This window comes from Euleptes europaea, chromosome 18 (assembly GCF_029931775.1).
Source record: "Euleptes europaea isolate rEulEur1 chromosome 18, rEulEur1.hap1, whole genome shotgun sequence".
Lineage (NCBI taxonomy): Eukaryota > Metazoa > Chordata > Lepidosauria > Squamata > Sphaerodactylidae > Euleptes > Euleptes europaea.
In genome coordinates, this window is record NC_079329.1 from 22,243,955 (window position 1) to 22,264,157 (window position 20,203).

The 20,203-nt window shown below is 44.7% G+C and overlaps 1 protein-coding gene and 1 non-coding gene across 2 annotated transcripts; one reads left to right on the plus strand and one right to left on the minus strand.

Annotated features, from left to right (window-relative positions):
* Positions 1-3,746: 3,746 nt before the first annotated feature.
* LOC130490805 (dickkopf-related protein 3-like) lies at positions 3,747-9,883 on the minus strand. The gene is made up of 4 exons (XM_056864614.1): positions 9,725-9,883; positions 7,537-7,714; positions 6,235-6,430; positions 3,747-3,801 (listed from the first exon to the last, which is right to left on the minus strand). Exons 1-4 carry the CDS (start codon positions 9,881-9,883, stop codon positions 3,747-3,749), a joined length of 588 nt encoding a protein of 195 aa, XP_056720592.1.
* A 7,088-nt stretch (positions 9,884-16,971) lies between these two features.
* TRNAC-GCA (transfer RNA cysteine (anticodon GCA)) lies at positions 16,972-17,043 on the plus strand. The gene has a single exon. It is a non-coding gene; the product is annotated as a tRNA-Cys (tRNA).
* Positions 17,044-20,203: the final 3,160 nt, after the last annotated feature.

A 20,203-nucleotide genomic window follows, 5' to 3' on the forward strand; every position in this document is an offset into this window, starting at 1 on the left:
TTATTCATACACGTGTATGTATGAATGCTGGGGGTTTTCCATGGGCACAACATAAGTCCCTCCCCTCCCCAAACGCCACCCTCCTCAGGCTCCACCCCAAAAACCTCCCGCCGGTGGCGAAGAGGGACCTGGCAACCCTATGCTGATATTAACCTTTAAAGCCCAAAATGGTCTGGGGCTATCATACCTATGAGACCGCCTCTCTTGGTACACTCCTCAAAGAGTGCTACGCTCATCAAATACCAACTTATTAGTGATCAGCCCGAGAGAAATCCAGCTGTCCTCAATTAGGGCCAGAGCCTTTTTGGCTTTGGCTCCAGCCTGGTGGAACTGTCTGTCAAGTGAGGCCAGGGCCCCGTGGGACTTCCTGCAGGGCCGGCGAGATGGAGTTGTTGTTCTGCCAACCTTCCGACCCACCCATGGCTTATCTTTGGGGCCGAGGGTTGCCAGCTCCAGGCTGGGAAATACCTGGGGATTTTGGGGGTGGAGCCTAGGGAGGGTGGGGTTTGGGGATGGGAGGGGCTTCAGTGAGGTATAATGCCATAGAGCCCGCCCTCCAAAGCAGCCAGTTTCTCCAGAGGGACTGATCTCTATTGCCTGGAGAGAAATTGTAATAGCAGGAGATCTCCAAGCTCCACCTGGAGGTTGGCAACCCTAATGGCTACCCCTCTGCAGTCCTGAGGCTACAATGCTCAGAGGGCTGTAGATACCGACAGTGCAAGCCTATGCCGAGTTACTCCAGTTTATGCCCATTGATTTCAAGGGGCTTAGACTGGAATTACTCTACATGGGATTGAACTGCTAAAGCTTCAGTCACAATAAATCTGTCAGACTGAAATCACCCTTGCATTGTAAAGCACACGCATACAATTGTAATCAGTCTTGCTGCACGGCTGCAATCAATTTATAAATGCAGAATAAACACATTTAAAAACAGCCCGGTTTTCACATGCACACCCCAACAGTGGGTGAAATGTGGCATGTTGTGAAATCTGCCTTCGTCTTTCAGGTGCCCCCAAGACCCTTGTTGTTCTAAAGGGACTGAAATGAAATTGATCATAAAGGTGCAGCTCAGCAAAATGCAGGAAACCCATGTGCCAGCCACTTCCAATAAGAATTTACACAGCCAAAAAAAAGATTGAAAGTTCCAGATGTATCTTTCTCCCCTAGGAGTGCCATTTAAACAAAATTCTATCATTCATTCCACTCTGCACATTTAACAGGTTACTGTTGGGCAGAAAAAGAAATTATTTCTATATGTGGGTTGAGTTCAAATATCATGTGAAGCCACGGTTTTCGGGAGCCCCCATCCTTTTGGGAGCCTATGGGCATCTTTGGAATTCTGTCGTACTGTGGTGGGCAGAACCATGTAGGGTTGCCAGGTCCTTCTTCGCCACTGGCGGGATGTTTTGGGGGTGGAGCCTGAGGAGGGCGGGGTTTGGGGAGGGGCGGGACTTCAATGCCATAGAGTCCAATTGCAAAGCGGCCCTTTTCTCCAGGGGAACTGATCTCTATCAGCTGGAGATCAGTTGTAATAGCAGGAGATCTCCAGCTAGTACCTGGCGGTTATCAGTTAATTGTTTCAAGTTAGCATTTATTGCCTTAAGCCCTGCATGGCAGCTTTGTTTTTTTCTGGCAGGTGTGTCCAGCAACACGCCAGTATATATAGTTTGTTTCCCTTTGGAGTTGCATTTGCTAATTGCTTGAGAAAATACAATCATTACTCCAATAGTTAATCTTGCTTTTTCATTTGCATATTTGAGCCTCGTGCTGCTTTTTTCATTAGTACCTGGCGGTTGACAACCCTAACAAAATGGTCCCAGGAGGTGGAGTCAACCACAAAAAGGCTGCTACAGGAGGCGCAGCCGCATACTTAGAGGAAGCCCAAGTGCAGGAGAAAAAAGGGGTAATTTAAAAACACACTGGTAAAAAAAGTAGTGAGAGAATAAAACAGCTACCACAGAAACAGTATTTTTCAGTGGTCAATCAGAAGACCTGCTGGGCAAGTGCCCCAACTGGCCCCACCCACTTTCTAAGCACACTTGGTGGGTGCCAAGAAAAGTTTTGGAGACCCCTGAATTTAACTATGGTCAGTGTCTGAATGCGGGCCACTTCGCTAACTGTGGTTAGTTAGGATATCTCAAACAAGGGTCTGAAATGATGGTCTGAAGCTGGTTTATTAACCACAGATATGGTAGTTTTAATGTTGGGCTTGTATAACATATGAATTGCAGACATTGACTTCATCCTGGCTTGGCCCTTGAGTCCTGTCCTTACCACAATGCAAGCTAAGATACCGGCTAGGTTTCTAGACTCTACAGGGGAGATAAAGGAAAGGCAAAGAAAGCGTTTGTTGAGACAAGCCAGGATTTGAATGCTCGTCTACAAGCCAGGCCTTACTAGTTGCAGAAACTAGCCAAATGGTGGTTTCATATTGTGTCTAAAGTGAGTCCCGTCCTGCACAAATTCGCCGAGATATCTCTGAAAGTGTTTCGTTTGGAGAAATATTTATGTTTCCCCCCCATGAAAACCTGACTTTTCATCTGCAGCCAGAAAATTCATTTCCTTCACTTTAGCTGGGAAATTAAGTATCTCGAACTGAATAGCAAAGAAGGAATATTTAGATTTTCATCGCAGATCTCTTAATTAGCAGTCCATCGCTCTACTATTGAGCAATACCTCCACCTTTCAAAACTTGCTTGAGGTTTTTGGCTGGTTGAAAATAACGCCCACACTATTTTTGAACTGCAAAAATGTGCTTGTTTGCATTTGGAAAGCAGTTTCATTCTGCTGCACCAAAGCGCTTTGTGAAGAAATTCTCTCTCCAGGAAGTACATGTAGCTGTCATTTATTTTATGTTTTAATTTTAGCATCCAATTCAACCCAAAATCTTGGGACAGGCACCCACGCAAAACAAGAACACATTAAATCCTGGATGGCAATAGGCCCATTCCATAAAGCCTTGTCTAACCAAATCAAATTTAACAATTGCTTAAAAGTTTGCCCTGAATAAGAACTGACTGTATTTCAGGAAAATATCCTGGCTCAGATTTTAATGAGTCTCTGAGGTAAGGCTGCCAACCTCCAGGTGGTGGCTGGAGATCTCCTGCTATTACAACTGGTCTCCAGGTGACAGAGATCAGTTCACCTGGAAGAAATGGCCGCTTTGGAAGGTGGACTCTGTGGCATTATACCCCATTGAAGCCCCTCCCCTCCCAAAACCCTGCCCTCCTCAGGATCCACCCAAAATCTCCAGGTATTTCTCAAGCTCGAGCTGTCAACCCTACTCTAAGGGAAAGAAAGTCTATGGTGGTGGTGAAGTCGCTAAGGGCGAAACCAGGCAAAATCCTTTCATATGTTATTTTACTGCAGCACCGGGGGTATCTCCCTAACCCTCAAGCCCCCTTTGTGGGCCAAGAACCACCTCAACCTTGACTAGGGTTGCCAACCTCCAGGTACTAGCTGGAGATCTCCTGCTATTACATGGAAGACCCTCCCCTCTCCAAACCCCACCCTCCTCAGGCTCCACCCAAAAAAACCTCCCGCTGGTGGCGAAGAGGGACCTGGCAACCCTATTGATTTGTTCTTTTAAAGGATGGCATCATGAGTAGTAGGTTTTATGTCTTGTTTATTTGCAGATGTCCAGTCTGAGAGACAAAGGGCAGAACAACTCTATATACAGTGATATTTACATGGATTAAATACTGTTATTTAAAAACACTGGGTTTTTTTGTGTAGCGTCTTTCTTATTTTTTCTGGCATCGCCAGTCGCCTTTATCTGGCCAGTACTCAGATGGTATCCTGGAGGAAACAGAGAGAAACAATTGGTTAGGCTGATATTTTGTATCACACAAAGACTCTTTGACAGGCAGCAAAAGAAGACAAGAACAGATGATAGAAGATGTTGACGATGGCTGTAACTCCATTGTAAATGGGTCCCAGGGCACAGCTCTGGCTCATGATAAACCCTACCCAGTCAGTAGAGCACACCTTAAACCTTGTACTACATTCTACAGCTTTACATATAAGTAGGATAGCCAACCTCTAGGTGGTGGCTATTACAACTGGTGACAGAGATCAGCTCCCCTAGAGAAAATGGCTGTTTTGGAAGGTGGAATCTATGGCACTGAGGTCCATCCCCTCTCCAAACCCCACCTTCCTCAGGCTCCACTCCCAAAATCTCCAGGTATTTCCCAACACGGAGTTGGCAACCTTACTTATAAGGTTCACATGTTGTAGCGTCCCCCTTGTACTGAATGTCGATCAGACATTCTCCGGTAGTTCTATGCTCAGAACTTAATTCCCAGGCATGTGTGGGACTGATTTGGATCAGGACCATGTGGCAAGAGGGGCTGTAAAACCAAACTCCTAGAAAACATTGGTGGGCCAGAGGTGCTGGGGGGGGGGGGGGACACAAGAACTTTTTAATGTGTGAATTGGCCCATGGAGAGAGGGCTGTAGTCAGGGCAGGCTACTAGATAAACCACAGATTATCACATGAACGCATGAAGCTGCTTATACTGAATTAGACCCTTGGTCCAGCCAAGTCATTATTGTCTACTCAGACCGGCAGCAGCTCTCCAGGGTCTCAGGCAGGGGTCTTTCACATCACCTCCTTGCCTAGTCCCTTTAACTGGAGATGCTGGGGATTGAACCTGGGACCTTCTACATGCCAAGCAGAGGCTCTACCACTGAGCCACAGCCCCTCCAGCCAATTAGTCCAGATCTGAAGGCCCCTCCCCTATCCCACCTGACAGCCCCACCTAATTTTTTCAAAATCTAGGCTTCTTTAATTTGGGGTGTTACAGCTTGCATTTAAAGAATGAGAGCGGTTTTTAAAAGGCTACGGTGCCATCTGGTTTTTAAAAGGGGGAAGTGGAGGCCGATGCCACACAAATATAATTTTGCTCCAAAGGCGGCCCGGCTGACTTATTCTCCTTGGCTAGCGCCACTTTCCCCTCCTCCTTTCACCTTTACCATGCTTAAGTTATCTTGAAAAAAAAATACCCTCCTTATAAGCAGGGCCTGGTGCTTAAAGGAAGACAGAGGTAACTTCAGGAGCGCGTTTATTACAAGTAGACAAAAGGTTTGGAATTTTACTGTATTTCAGCCAGTAATACATAGACGCCCTGACCTGGATGGCCCAGGCTAGCCTGATCACATCAGATCTCAGAAGCTAAGCAGGGTCAGCCCTGGTTAGTATTTGGATGGGAGACCACCAAGGAATACCAGAGTTGCTGTGCAGAGGAAGGCACTGGCAAACCAGCTCTGTTCATCTCTTGCCATGAAAACCCCAAAAGGGGTCGCCATAAGTTGGCTGCGACTTTACGGCACTTCACACACTTACAATATGTAGACACCTTAATGTTGAGCAGACACATTTCTCAGCAACTGGGTTCAGATGATAGTTTATACGCATCGTTGTTTTCTATTAATTTTAAATGTGTTTTACATTTCAAAAATTCCAATATATTTTGTAAGGAGAAGAATAGTTGTTTTTTACACCCCATTTTTCTCTACCTTAAGGAGTCTCAAAGCAGCTTACAATCACCTTCCCTTCCCCTCCCCATAACAGACACCTTGTGAGGTAAGTGGGACTGAGAGAATTCGAAGAGAACTGTGACTAGCCCAAGGTCACCCTGCAGGCTTCATGTGGAGGAGTGGGGAATCAAACCCGGTTCTCCAGATTAGAGTCGACCACTTTTAACCACTACACCACGCTGGCTCTCTGGTAGCTGGTAAGCTACCTTGGGATCTTTTTTTTTCCCCCAGGAGGAAAAGACAGGGGATAAATTTTTGTAAATAAATAAAATAAGTGAGGTAACCCTAGCTATTCCATTCATTCCTTTAAAACCTCACCTGAAAATGTGGCAGCCCCACTGATGGAGAAAGGCTGTCCTGGGGGTAATGCTGCTGTTCTCCTCTTTGCCATCTCCTATTCAAGGTGGTAAAATAAATCAGGAGTCCCCTATGCAACTTAAAGACTTAACAAAAATTATTCCACATAAAAATGTTTTGTGAATCAGAGCTCACTTCATCAGGTGAATTCGAGTGGATGAGTATAACTCTAAGTATCAATAACTGCTATTTATGTACACTCCAGTGTATCTGATGAAGTGAGCTCTGACTCACAAATGCTGGAATAAAATGTTGTTAGTCTTTAAGGTGCTCACTAGATCCCTGTTACAGACTAACAAGCTTACCCATCTGGAATTATTCACTGTGGTTACTTACTTGGGGTTAGGAGGGGTCCTTCTGCAAACTAGCCCTTCTAGGCAGGGACACACTTGGTTCACGCTGAATGCAATACCTCCTTGGGGGATATAGCATCCTTCACCTAAATGCAGCCGCTTCTTGCAAACCATCTCCCCATGGAGGCGGGCACAGCAGGCATCAGGACCACAGTCTTTATCCTGGTGGCAGCGGGCACCTGCAAGACCCAGAACCAAAATCAATGTTTTTGTGCATCACTTTGCAATCTAGCAAATTCTAAAAATCTGAAATGTCAGGATAAATTAATGCCAGCCTTAGATTCAAAAGTTTGAATACCTTAAAATTTTTGCTTACAAATTCAGCGTTTAAGAACTGAAGTGAGAATCTCCCTCCTTAAAGCAGCTTCACAAAAGCTGGATCATTGTAGTACATACCAGGCTGTACCCTAAATTCTTTGCATCTAAAATATTATGTAAGGCTGAGGTTTAAGAATTTGTGTAAGTATCTCCCATCCAAATATCTGAACAGGTAACAAATGCCATCCGCCCACCCTGAAACTGGTGACAACTCTTCCTCATCAGAAAGGAAGATTTGCATTTCTATCCTAAGCAGAATTATAGCCTCCTAAATCCATTGAAGTCAAAAGGGCTTAGAAGAGTATAACTATGCTTAGGATAGCAGTGTCAGGATACCCGATGCTTTGGGAATATTTGAACACATCACATGAACACATGAAGCTGCCTTCTAATAAACCAGACCCTTGGTCCATCAAAGTCAGTATTGTCTACTCAGACCAGGAGCTGCTCTCCAGGGTCTCAGGCAGGGGTCTTTCACATCACCTACCTCCCTAGTCCTTTTAACTGGAGATGCCGGGGATTGAATCTGGGGCCCTTCTGCATGCCAAGCAGATGCTCTACCACTGAGCCAGGGCCCCTCCCTTGCTCTTTAAGAGTTCAGAACTCTGATATTTGTCACCTAATTAGTTGTATTTGGATGAAAGATGCACGAATACAGATGTGCTGCAGCAATTGTTGTTATTTATGGACCATATGACATGCATTCGAACAGAAAGGTAGCTGATCTCTGTTTGGAAGCCATGCTCTTTGGCCTATGAGCCTCACCCTCTAATCTCAGACCATGTGAGACTGGAATGATTCATTGGCCAAGAGCATATTCCTGGCACGCATGGAAGCATGCTCTCTTCCTGCACGTGCTCCAGGAGGGAGCAGCTACTTCAAATTAAGTCCTGATTCACTTCCTGACGGGAAACCCGTAATTCTTCCCCTAAGGTCAGAGAGAGCAGCTTGCCTCTCCTTGCCTTACCTTCCTGCCCGCCTGGCACAGTTGGGTGGCATTTGCCAAACATGCAGCTCAAACCCCTGGCACAGTGGGCGTCCCGACGGCAGTACTCCCCTTCTTCTCGGAAGATGAGGCAGAGTCCAAAATGGCGGTCACAGAAGAACCCCTGGGGGCAATGAACCTCCGGACTGCATGCAGTCACCTGTAGATAAAAACGGGTTGATGGCATTCATATCCCTCCACTGCTCCAGGGAGCAGTCATCGGGTTTCCCAAAGGTCTCTCAGTAGGGTTGCCAGGTCCCCCTGGCCTAGGGTTGCCAACCTCCGGGCGCTAGCTGGAGATCTACTGCTATTACAACTGATCTCCAGCCAATTGAGATCAGTTCACTTGGAGAAAATGGCTGCTTTGGCCATTGGACTCTATGGCATCGAAGCTCTTCCCCTCCCCAAACCCCTCCCTCCTCAGGCTCTGCCCCCCAAACCTCCTGCCAGTGGCGAAGAGGGACCTGGCAACCCTAGGGTCCACAAATACCCACTCTGAAATAGGGTTGCCAACCTCCAGGTAGTGCAGCAAACTATCCACTAATGCGATAAAGTTAGTTATCAAGACAAAACCCGCACTCGGCTCATATCTAAACACACATATATTGTAAGGAGAGACACAAATAACAACAAGGCAGTGCAAATATCTACAAGTGAACCGTCTTCGAAACAGGAAACAAAGACCTAACAATAGTGCAAGAAATATGTTCGTGCCAGCAGGTTCCTCGTCTGAAAAAACATTACAGCTACCGTATGAAGAAGGTTCCTTCCTTGTTTTCGAGAGCTTGCCTTTACAAGGACTTTCCAGTCATATGAAGCATCTTTTGGGCTCTGAGGGAAACCTGGACATATATTTCTTGCGCATATATATATTTCTTGTACATACCTGTTGTTAGGTATTTGTTTCCTGTTTAGATGACGGTTCACTTGTAGATATTTGCACTGCATTGTAGTTATTTGTGTCTCTCCTTACAATATATGTGTTTAGCTCTGAGCTAAGTGCTGATTTTTTTCTTGATAACCTCCAGGTAGTAGCTGGAGATCTCCTGCTATTACTACTGATCTCCAGCCGATAGAGATCAGTTCACCTGGAGGAAATGGCCCCCTTGGCAATGGGACTCTATGGCACTGAAGTCCCTCCCCAAACCCTCCTGGGGGATCTCCAGGACCTTCCTGGAGTCTGGCAACCCTAGCTTCCTGTGGGTATTGGGTATTCGTTTTCTGGGCTTCAGTCATAACCTTATATTTCTCCAAATCCCTGCAAGCTGTATCCTCGACTTTGTCTCTTCCCTTAAACCCCTCATGCCCATTCAAGAACCAGTACTGGTGTTCAGTTCTATTGCTTTGCACAATTTATTTATGTATTTATTACATTTTCATGCTGCCCTTTCCTGACCAGGTCAGGCTCAGAGTGGCTCAAACAAGTTTATTATCTTGCTATATCATTTGTTCACTGGTACCAGGCTGAGTCCCAAGGGATGGACTTCAATGCCATAGAGTCCAATTACCAAAGCAGCCATTTTCTCCAGGTGAACAGATCTCTATTGGCTGGAGATCAGTTGGAATAGCAGGAGATCTCCAGCTAGTACCTGGAGGTTGGCAGCCCTAGGCTGAGCCCTTATGAGCCTCAGCAAGCCCCCACCCCTCTATTCACACACCTACCTGTAGGGCCTAGGTGGTTCATGCTAATGCCCTCTACCCCCTCATTATAAGAAGCTACATTTTCACATACCCAAGTATAACCCATAGTGCTATCCTATCCATGTTTACAAAGATGTAAGTTCCATTATATTCAATGGTGCTTTCAGGTGCTCTTAAGACTACAGCTCTATTCGAAGAGAAGAAGAAGAAGAGTTGGTTTTTCTATGCCAACTTTCTCTACCACTTAAGGCAAAATCAAACCAGCTTACAGTCAGCTTCCCTTCCCCTCCCCACAACAGACACCCTGTGAGGTAGGTGGGGCTAAGAGAGGGTGACTTGCCCAAGGTCACCCAGCTGGCTTCACGTGTAGGAGTGGGGAAACAACTCCAGTTCACCAGATTAGCCTCCGTCGCTCATGTGGGGGAGTGGGGAATCAAACCCAGTTCTCCAGATCAGAGTCCACCACTCCAAACCACTGCTCTTAACCACTGTACCACGCTGGCTAAAATGGTAGGCGTTGCACCCTTACCTTAAGGTCCTGGCTTGGTGATGGTCCAGCACCTTTGAAGGATGCCACCTCACTGGGGCTCTGATAAGGCAATGAGTACATCCATGCCCAGATGTAGCCATGCACAGCGGGCGAAGGGCAGAGTAGGGCGACGATAAGGCAGAGATGCTTCTTCATCATGAAGGCCCGGGCTGCTGGAGATGGCAGGAGGCAGCAAGGCTGGGAAAGTTTATATAGCAAGGCCTATCTTGGCTCCTGCTGGTTCGAGCTGTTTGCCAATCTAATGGGGGGGGGGAGGAGGAGGAGGCCGATCAGGGATTAGGGACTTAGCATAATGCCTAGGCCCTCCTGGCGCTCCAGGAGAGCAAACGAAAGCCCAGAAGTCTGGCTCCGCGGCTGCAAAGCAATACCCTCTGTCTCCGCATCCCAGATTGCGTTGGCTGCATTAAACGTCGGAGCAAACCGGACCAGCGTTATGAAACCATAAACAGCGTCTGGCGGGGAAAGAGTTCACGGAGTTCACCTTTTCAAAAACACCCTGGAACTCAGCGTCCCGTTATAACATTTTGGCTTGTTCCTTCATTGATTTTTTAAAAATGATATGCTGCCTTCCTTCCTCCAAGAGCGCTCCAGGTATCATCCAGAGAGCAGAAAAGCCAAGATATAAACAGAAAGAGGATATTAGCTGGCAGGAGATTCAGGACGGGCTAAAAGGAATAGTTCTTGAATTCATGAAACTGCCTCAAACCACTGGGTTTATCAAAGTCAGTCTTGTCTATTCTTACTAGCCATGACTCTCCAGGGTCGAGGAAGAGGTCTTTCACTACTACCTGATCCTTTTAACTGGAGATGCCAGGGATTGAACCTGGGATCTTCTGCATGCCAAGCAGATGCTCTGAGTCTGAGATGCTCTGAGAGCCAGCATGGTGTGGTGGTTAAGAGCAGTGGACTCTAATCTGGAGAACTGGTTTTGATTCCCCATTCCTCATGAGCGGTGGACTCTAATCTGGTGAACCAGGGTAGTTTCCCCACTCCTCCACATGAAGCCTGCTGGGTGACCTTGGGCTAGTCACAGTTCTCTTCGAGCTCTTTCAGTCTCACCTACTTCGCAAGGTGTCTATTGTGGAAAGGGGAAGGGAAGGTGATTGTAAGTCAGTTTGAAACTTTTCTCGGTAGAGAAAATCGGCATATGAAAACTAACTCTTCTTCTTTTTTGCCTTCTTCTTCCTCTTCTTCTGCCACTGAGCTATAGCCTATCCCTCTTCATACAATTAAGCTATCAATTAACACAAGATATGGCAACAGCTAGCAGTTAACACCATTTTTGTGTGCTCAGTGGACAAGAATTATTGTCTCAGGAGTGTAATTTCCTCCAAAGTTTGCACATTTTAAAAAAAAAACAAGGAATACACTCATGGAGATTATGAAGCCACAAGATTTAGAAATGGCCAGTCCCAGCTAAGGAAGTTCCTGGAGATTTAGGGGTGGTACGTGGAGAGGGGGGAATTAGGGGAGGACACGTGATGGAGGTCAGTGGTGATGTGATGCTATAGAATCTACCTTCATCTTCTTCAGGGGAGCTGATCTCTATATTGTCCAGAGATCTGTTGGAAATCTGGGAGAACTCCAGGCCCCACCTAGAAGCTGGCAGTGTGATGATAAAATAGAGAAGAGGGTGGTGAAGTCACATCAGGCCCCCACTGGAGAGAAAGGTGGAGTATAAGTGAAGTCAATCAAATAAAAAGTATCTTTAGCTAAGACGGTCATAGGTAGAGGGTTCTGGGAAAGACCCTTCTGTCCCCAAGGCTCTGGAGATCTGCTTCCAATCAAGAGCAGATAATACTGAAATAAACGGACCAATAGTCTGGCTCAATATTGATAGCTTCATGTGTAAAATATATCTGTAAACATGGAACTAATTTGAACCTAACTCTTGAAACCAATTTTCAATTGATGCCATTAAAAACGCAAACATAAAATAAAAATTAGAAAACAATGCAATACCAAACAAGCTAACAATACACCAAATGATCTAGAACACAACTATTCCTTTGATTGATTTATTAACAATAATCGTGTACTTTGATCACATTATGAGAAGACAAGAGTCACTGGAAAAGACAATAACGCTAGGAAAAGTGGAAGGCAGCAGGAAAAGAGGAAGACCCAACATGAGATGGATTGACTCTATATAGGAAGCCACATCCCTCATTCTGCAAGACCTGAGCAAGGCTGTTAAGACATTTTGGAGGACATTGATTCATAGGGTCATCATAAGTCGGAAGCGACTTGACAGCTCTTAAAACACACACCTTCCTGCCAAAGATGGCTTATAAAGAAGCTCTCCTGGACCATCCTGAACATTCATGCCATATTACCCATTTCTCTACATCAGTGGTTCCCAACCTTTTTTTGACCAGGGACCACTAGGACTTTTTTGTTCGGTGCAGGGACCCCAAGGTTCAAAATAAAAATTCAGAGAATTTGAAAATAAACTTTAATCATAACTGTTAGTTAAACATTAAACTTAGAATAATATTTGAATATATATTTTTATAATAGAGAACTTTTAATTGAAAATATTAATTTATTATGGGTTTATAAGTTTGTTTCGTGGACCTTAATTTAGTTCTCGCGGACCCCTGGGGGTCCATGGACCCCTGGTTGGGAACCAGTGCTCTACATGGTGCTTATTTTTTTCTAAGGCAGGCTACCATTACTAGCTGTTGTTGTTGAAGGGGTTTACGTGCCTGAACTTTTATCTAAACAGATCTCCCCCACATCTCAACACTCCCCCCCCTCCCACTCATCTCTCCCCAGTGATGGTTTTAGCACCTTCTTTAATGGGGCTGCAAATGACTTATTTACTTTCCTGATGTCTTTAGCACCTTCTAGATGCCCTGGATAGATTGGCCCAGTTAGGAAGATAATTAATAGATCGTTGGACAAACAAGCTTCTCGTTGTTTTGGAGTGCCTTGAGTGGATTATTCTGCAAATTTGCCTGCATCTCCAGCAAGAGGATTTTTTTTTTAAGACATCTATATCACATACCTACCTTCAGCTCAGAGATAATTTAACAATCAGAAAGAGTGTGGGGGGAGAGGGATCAGTTGGATTGACAACTGTCTGGTGAAAAAAAAATCCTGTCACTTTAAGGGGATGCTATTTACCTCCATGGCATGAAAAACTCCAGTTTCCCATTTCCACAAACTGAACCTCTGTTAAAGGGAGAGGACATTTTCTCCAGGCCTCTGGACAACTCTTGTTGGTACTAGTAGCAGTGAACAGACTACCCATCCTGGAAAGAGAACTCAAAATCTCTCTGTGCCGTTTTCTCCGAGGTCACTTGGTATCGAATCCAGCTTGGTTCCCACTGCACGTTGTTGGGTTGGAATTGGTTTAAACCCTTTTCATTGCACTCCCCCACAAAGAAAACAAAAATCACAGAATAAAACAATTCATCCCCAGTAAAGCAGATAATATAAAATGGCCAACTTTAAATCAATCAAATGCCTTTGGGGGGGAAATAATATTGTGCGTCCTTTCTGGAATCTGGAATCGCTTTTTAAACATTCTCGGGGGGGAGGGGAGTTGTACAGTTTAGTAGCCCACAATGCCATAAAAGCCTTCACCCTCTTCAGATGCCGCAGTGACGGTAACAGAGTTTGCTGCTTGGTCTTTATTTATTCACTTATCATTTCACCTTTCTTGTTGCAACTGGAGGTAAATTACAGAACTATAAAAACAATACAATAAAACCCAGGATAATGATGCAATCAACAAGGCAATAAAACTGGATTGCCCCATTAGAGAAAAATGAAATAAAATGGTATAATGTATGCAGTAAACAACGTGGGGGGTGGAATAGCAGAAGACAACAGAACACTGCTAACAATATTTACACAAAACTATCCCTAGGGTCCTATTCCCAATATTAAAAGAGCCGTGCACAATTCTGTTCTACCACATTCCTATTGCCTTTGTTTAAAAATCAAACCACAATTCTGCTCTACATATTCCATGAAATGATAGAAATGTGGGAGCCTTCCCCAACCTCCTCAGGTAGTAGGGTTGCCAACCTCTGGGTACTAGCTGGACGTTATTGAGAGTATAGCCACGTCTCCTTGGTGCAAGTTTGACTCTTTGAATGGGATTCAGACATTTGTAATTACAAGTTGTTTATGATTTATCCTGCATAATATTGCACAGACAATGATTATATAATTGTATGTTAACTATATGCCTAAATTGAACAAAGACATACTCTGCATTTATTGGATGCTTGTTTTTCTGCTATTTTGTATTTGCTAACCTCCAGGTAACAGCTGGAGATCTCCCGCTATTACAACTGATCTCCAGCCGACAGAGATCAGTTCACCTGGAGAAAACGGCCGCTTTGGCAATTGGACTCTATGGCACTGAAGTCTCGCCCCTCCCCAAACCCTGCCCTCTGGCTCCGCCCCCAAAATCTCCAGGTCTTTCCCAACCCGGAGCTGGCAGTCCTAGGTAGGCAGGTTCTACAAGGTGGGAACTGCCAAGTGAGCTCATATGGAGAAAGCAGTCCTTCCTTTAGAGCAGGGGTGTCAACAGGGTTGCCAGCTCCGGGTTGGGAAATACCTGGAGATTTTGGGGGGCGGAGCCTAAGGAGGGTGGGGTTGGGGGAGGGACTTCAATGGGATACAATGACATACAGTCCACTTTCCAAAGTGGCCATTTTCTTCAGGTGAACTGGTGATCTCCGTCACCTAGAGATCAGCTGTAATTAGGGCTGCCAGCTCTAGGGTTGCCAGGTCCCTCTTCCCTTTGAGGGACAATTAAAAGTTACCTACATTATATTTATGGAATATGTAGAAAGTTATGCAGGAGATTGAATGAAGGACTGAGGAAGAATTGCCTTATAAGCTAAGAATTTGAAACGGCCGTATCCTCCACAAACAGATGATCTCTGGCTTATCACCTGATATTTGTCTTCAATAAGAAGATTTTGTACTCACAATTGAGACAACTATGTCAAACAACTTCTGTACATATGTATATATGGAATTTTGTGGGTTTTGTTGTACATTTTGTCTTGTATTGTCTTGAACTATATGTGGTAGCTTATAAAGAATTTTGCACTTTGTTTAAATTGGCTTCGCTCCTGTACTGATTTCCAAATCCCTTGATACTTGTACAGTGGTGTCTACTTTGTTCCCTCTTCACCACCGGCAGGAGGTTTTTGGGGCGAAGACTTAGGAGGGTGGGGTTTGGGGAGGGGAGGGACTTCAACGCCATAGAGTCCAATGGCCAAAACGGCCATTTTCCCCAGGGGAACTGATCTCTATCGGCTGGAGATCAGTTGTAATAGCAGGAGATCTCCAGCTGTTACCTGGAGGTTAGCAAATACAAAATAGCAGGAAAACAAGCATCCAATAAATGCAAAGTATGTCTTTGTTCAATTTAGGCATATAGTTAACATACAATTATATAATCATTGTCTGTGCAATATTATGCAGGATAAATCCTAAACAACTTGTAATTACAAATGTCTGAATCCCATTCAAAGAGTCTTTGTGCGAATATCTCGCCAAACCTGCACCAAGGAGAAGTGGATATACTCTCAATAACGTCCAGACTTGGTAGTGGAAATAGCAGGTATCTTCTGTTGCTGCTGTTTGGAGTATATTGACTCCCAAGTAGAACAAGTGGAGGTTACCTGGAGGTTGGCAACCCTCGTTGTAATAGCGGGAGATCTCCAGACATCACGACCAATGTCATATCCGGCCCTCGTACCAATTGAGTTTGACATCCCTGAGTAAGAGGATTCAGTAAAGGGCTTTCAACTGATGGATTGGGACCCTCGGGTGGAGTCTATCATGGTTGCTAGGTAGAGGAAGCCCAGTAGTTAGGGTTGCCATCCTCCAGGTACTGGGCGAGAAACAGGCACCTCTATACTAATACCAAAGGTTAGGAAAACAGTATAGGAGCAAAAACCATTTACAAACAAGGTGCAATTTTTATATAAGCTACTGAGATTCCTATAAACATACAATGTACAAATACAAGTAACCACACTATAACCAACACATAGTATGTACAAAATATACAATAAAGGAGCAAAAAATCTTTCAAAGGTCTCAGCAGAGTACCAAGTATGTATAAGTTCAAGTTCAATTTTCAAATGAATAAGAAGCCACAATCTTCAATATTGATTACTTGTATTTGTACATTGTATGTTTATAGGAATCTCAGTAGGTTATATAAAAATTGCGCCTTGTTTGTAAATGTTTTTCGATCCTCCAGGTACTAGCTGGAGATCTCCTGCTATTACAACTGATCTCCAGCCGTTTTGGCCATTGGACTCTATGGCATTGAAGTCCCTCCCCAAACCCCGCCTTCCTCAGGCTCCGCCCCAAAAACCTCCTGCTGGTGGCAAAGAGGGACCTGGCAACCCTACCAGTTGTAAGGGGCAGTTTGCTGGTGAGTCTATAGAAACAGACAGTGCCTTAGGCCCCGATCCACATACTTGGAAGTTAGTAGTACCATTCAATAAAAATGGGACTTGCTTCTGAATAAATATGCATAGGGTTGCACTGTTAACTCCTGCTAAAACAGACAGACAGGCCTCCAACTTGTTTGGAAGTCCCACTTCCCTTTGTGGGGAGTCAGGCACTCTGCACATGCTTGGAAGCACTCCCCTTTGTCCCTGACGTTGCTTGCGGGAGAGACAAAGGCATTAAAACCTTCCTCCCAGAAATCTTGCCTGAGATCTGTGAATGATCAAAACCCTCCTGTGCCTGTTTCAAGTCTCCCCCACCTCTTTTAAAGAGCCAAACCTCCTGTTCAGGGCACTTATTTCGGGGACCCTTTTGGTTCCCCCTGCATTTGCAATGCAAACCTGTACACTCTTTTGCAAAACTGGCTGCCTGCCCATCTTTATCCTGTAACAACCACGTTCAGACATGCAGGTGAAGCCACGCAAATGACTAGAGACCTGTGTAAAAATGCTGCACCAGCTGTGGGTTGCCTTAATCTGTTTTCCTTGCCTTTTCTTGCAACCATTTTTCAACCCTGTACTTAAGCTTGCTTGTAAGACTCTCTGTCTCTGCTGGGAGCTCCTTTGTTTACTGAACCAGTCCCGGTTAGTTCTTCCTGCTAAGATTTTCCGCCCTCTGAAATCCTGTGTTTGCTTTTGCTTGGGATTTAAAAAGATCACAGATACGCTCAAGGCTGGAATTATGACGTCAGGACTGTAAAAGAACCTTCAGCAAAGACTTAGACCAGCAGAGGGGGTATAGCTCAGTGGTAGAGCATTTGACTGCAGATCAAGAGGTCCCTGGTTCAAATCCGGGTGCCCCCTCAATTGACTTTTTAAACAATATAAAATCTAAATTCCTTAATCTGTGTTCCTTAATGAGATATTTAGCAAAAGGGATTGACATTTTGGCGTTTCCTACTGTATATTTAAATCTTAATGCCGGATATTTGTTCATCAGTTCTGCCACTCTGCACCAATTTAAACTTTTTTTTTTTTGTTTGAGGGCAAGATTTATTTCATCGCTTTCACTGCACAGAGATGGTGGATGAGGCAACACGGATAGGATTTTTGGTTAGCTGGGATGGATGTCTCCTGCTAAGGAGGAAATTCTGACATCTTTTTAGACTTAGCCAATAGGCTTGCTAATGACCTTATATCATATTGTTATTTGATGGGGACAAGTGGTGGGAAGTTTAATAACAACAATATATACACCATCCTGAGGTATATTAGAGGAAGGGGAAATTATTATTAGCCCTTCAGTGGGTCTCGGGATGGTGTACATAGCTGCTATCCCCTCTACATATTGTTTTCACAACAATCCTGTAAGGTGGGTTAGGCTGACAGAGGTTTAGATTTAAACTGGGGTTTAGATCATCTCGTAAGCTTCAAGACAGGGTGGATAATCTTTCGGTTTAGATTTATGGCTTCCCTAGGGTTGCAAACCTCCAAGTATTGAGGGGCATTATTGGGCTATTTTAAACTGTATTTTAAACTATTTTAATGGGTTATTGATTTATTGTGTTTTAGGCTGTGTATGCCGCTCTGAGCCCGACCTTCGTGTTGGGGAGAGCGGGGTAGAAATGGAATGAATGAATGAATGAATGAATGAATGAATGAATATTGAAGCAGAAGGGAACCTCATGCTAAAGCAGAAATTTGATAACCAAATCGTAGCACTGTGGCTAAAAAAATCCACTTAAAGAACTATATTGCAGTCAACTTATAACAATTTAAAACAAAACTGTATTAATATCCCAGTTATGCAACAATCTCTATAAACAATTAAATAACAATTTCTGAATAACAAAGGTCTGTATGAGAACAAATGAGAGAATCCCTAGCTAAGGATTACAATCGCATATCCAAATTGTACATGTTACAAATGACAATGTCCAGTTTTGTAGCTGAATATCAAGTGCCTATATCAAGCTAAAGCGAGTGGCGAGAAATGGCCTAAAGTTGCGTATTAGCTAAACAGATAGATAAAAGTGGGTCCCCCAAAAGTAGAATAATAGTGCAATCCTACGCAATGGATTTAGAAGGGCGTGGCACTGCATAGGATCGCACTGGAAGTTTGCAAGTGGGTGCCACTTTGGGAATGACTGGTGTATTGGATGCACATACAGAATAAACTGGCAGTGGGAAGCTAGATGGGGGGTGGGGGTGGGAAAGTGACACCCTTCAACCTGCCACTCAGCGAGGGTTGCCAGCTCTGGGGTTGGGAAATACCTGAAGATTTTGGGGGCGGAATCTGGGGAGGGCAAGGTTTGGGGAGGGGAGAGATCTCAGCAGGGTATAATCCCATAGACTCCGCCCTCCAAAGCAGCCTTCCCCACCCACCCCCAATGGAACTGATCTTGGTCATCTGGAAAGCAATTGTAAGAGCGAGAGATCTCCAGATGCCACCTGGAGGTTGGTAACCCTGCATCAAGGGGGGTGTCTGTCATGACTGCCATCACCCAACAGTGATCACCAGATGCCCTGCAAATCCAGCTTTGAGAACAACACATGAGTGATGAAGATATTCTGGATGAAGAAGGCTATAGAGGAAATGGCAGGGGAACAGATATGAGTGTCTCCCATGGGGGACGTTGGTAATAATTGTTTGTCATTATACTGAGAATTGCCATTATTTTTGATTGAAATGCTGTTGTGGGGAACGGTGACAAAATGTGCCTCTGGTAGGGGGAGAAGCAAGAAGCAGAGAGAGGGTTATGGAAGAACTCAACGTTGGAAACACTGGAGTTCAACCCAGGTCCCGGTTACACTATCCTTAACCCAAAGTGGAACAAATATTTCCAGTTACGACAGACTGCCACCAAATCTTTACAAACCTAGGCAACCTGACACCATGGAGTTTTAATTAATCTTTTAACACAATTTTATAGTGTGGCTGAAAACTATTACATTTGTTTTAAACTGTTCAGCAATTTATGTTTTTAGGCTCTGGCTGGATTTTTAGTGCTGGGTTTTAATTAACAACGGTTAACATTTTATGTTTTATTTTGTTAGCTGCCGTGCTCAGGTTCCCTGGAGAGGCATCAAAAAATGTTTAAACAAGTAAATTATAGTCCTGAGCTGCATCCACACATGGCTGGATATTGATCTATCATCGCTCTGTTGCAATAATTTGCAACTGGATTTTCTTGTGCGGACAAGCTGATCCAGTTGCAAAGTATTGCTATTGCACAACCTCTGCGCAATAACAAACCATATGCGATGCAGTCCTGGTCCGCCTAGCAAGGCTGACTACAGATTCATTATTATTGATTCATTATTATTGTGCGATCTGCATATTTCCATGATAAACAGGTATGGGCCAGCGTGATTTTGTGGTTAGGGTCTCAGACTAGGATCTAGGGGACGCCAGGTGGAACCCCCCACTTTACCATGGAAGTTTGCTGGGTGACCTTGAGTCAGTCACACAGTTAACCTACCTCACAGGGTTGTTATGAGGGCAGAATGGCAGAGAGGAGAAGGATGTAGGCTGCTTTGGGCCCCCATTGGGGAAAGAGGGGTGGTATTAATGAAGAAAATAAATAAACAAACATTGGTATCCCCACCCTCCCATATTGGTAGAAGATCCTGGCTAAAGCATCAGTTTAAGTTCTGTACCAGGAGGTGAAATGTTGTAGGGCTGAAGACAGCAAAGGGAGAAAAGGCTGTTATGAGAAGATCTTGCTACAGAATGGAAAATAAGGAGGAAAAATGTAGCACCTAGGGGTGATCTAACAAACCTGAGCTCTTCAGCTCTGGAGGGGAACAAGGCGCAGCGGGAGAAAGTCACCAGCACTCCCTGAACAAGCCGAGCACAGAAACAAAAGGACCAAACAGGAACAAGGATGCTGAACATCACGCTGCATCAATCTCAGGAACCATCTGTCTAAATGACTGCCTGCAGCTGACGTTGGTCAGTCTCTTGGGTGATTTCTCTTGGCTGCGAAAGCTCAGACTGCTGGAGGAAACTGGTGAGAGAGGC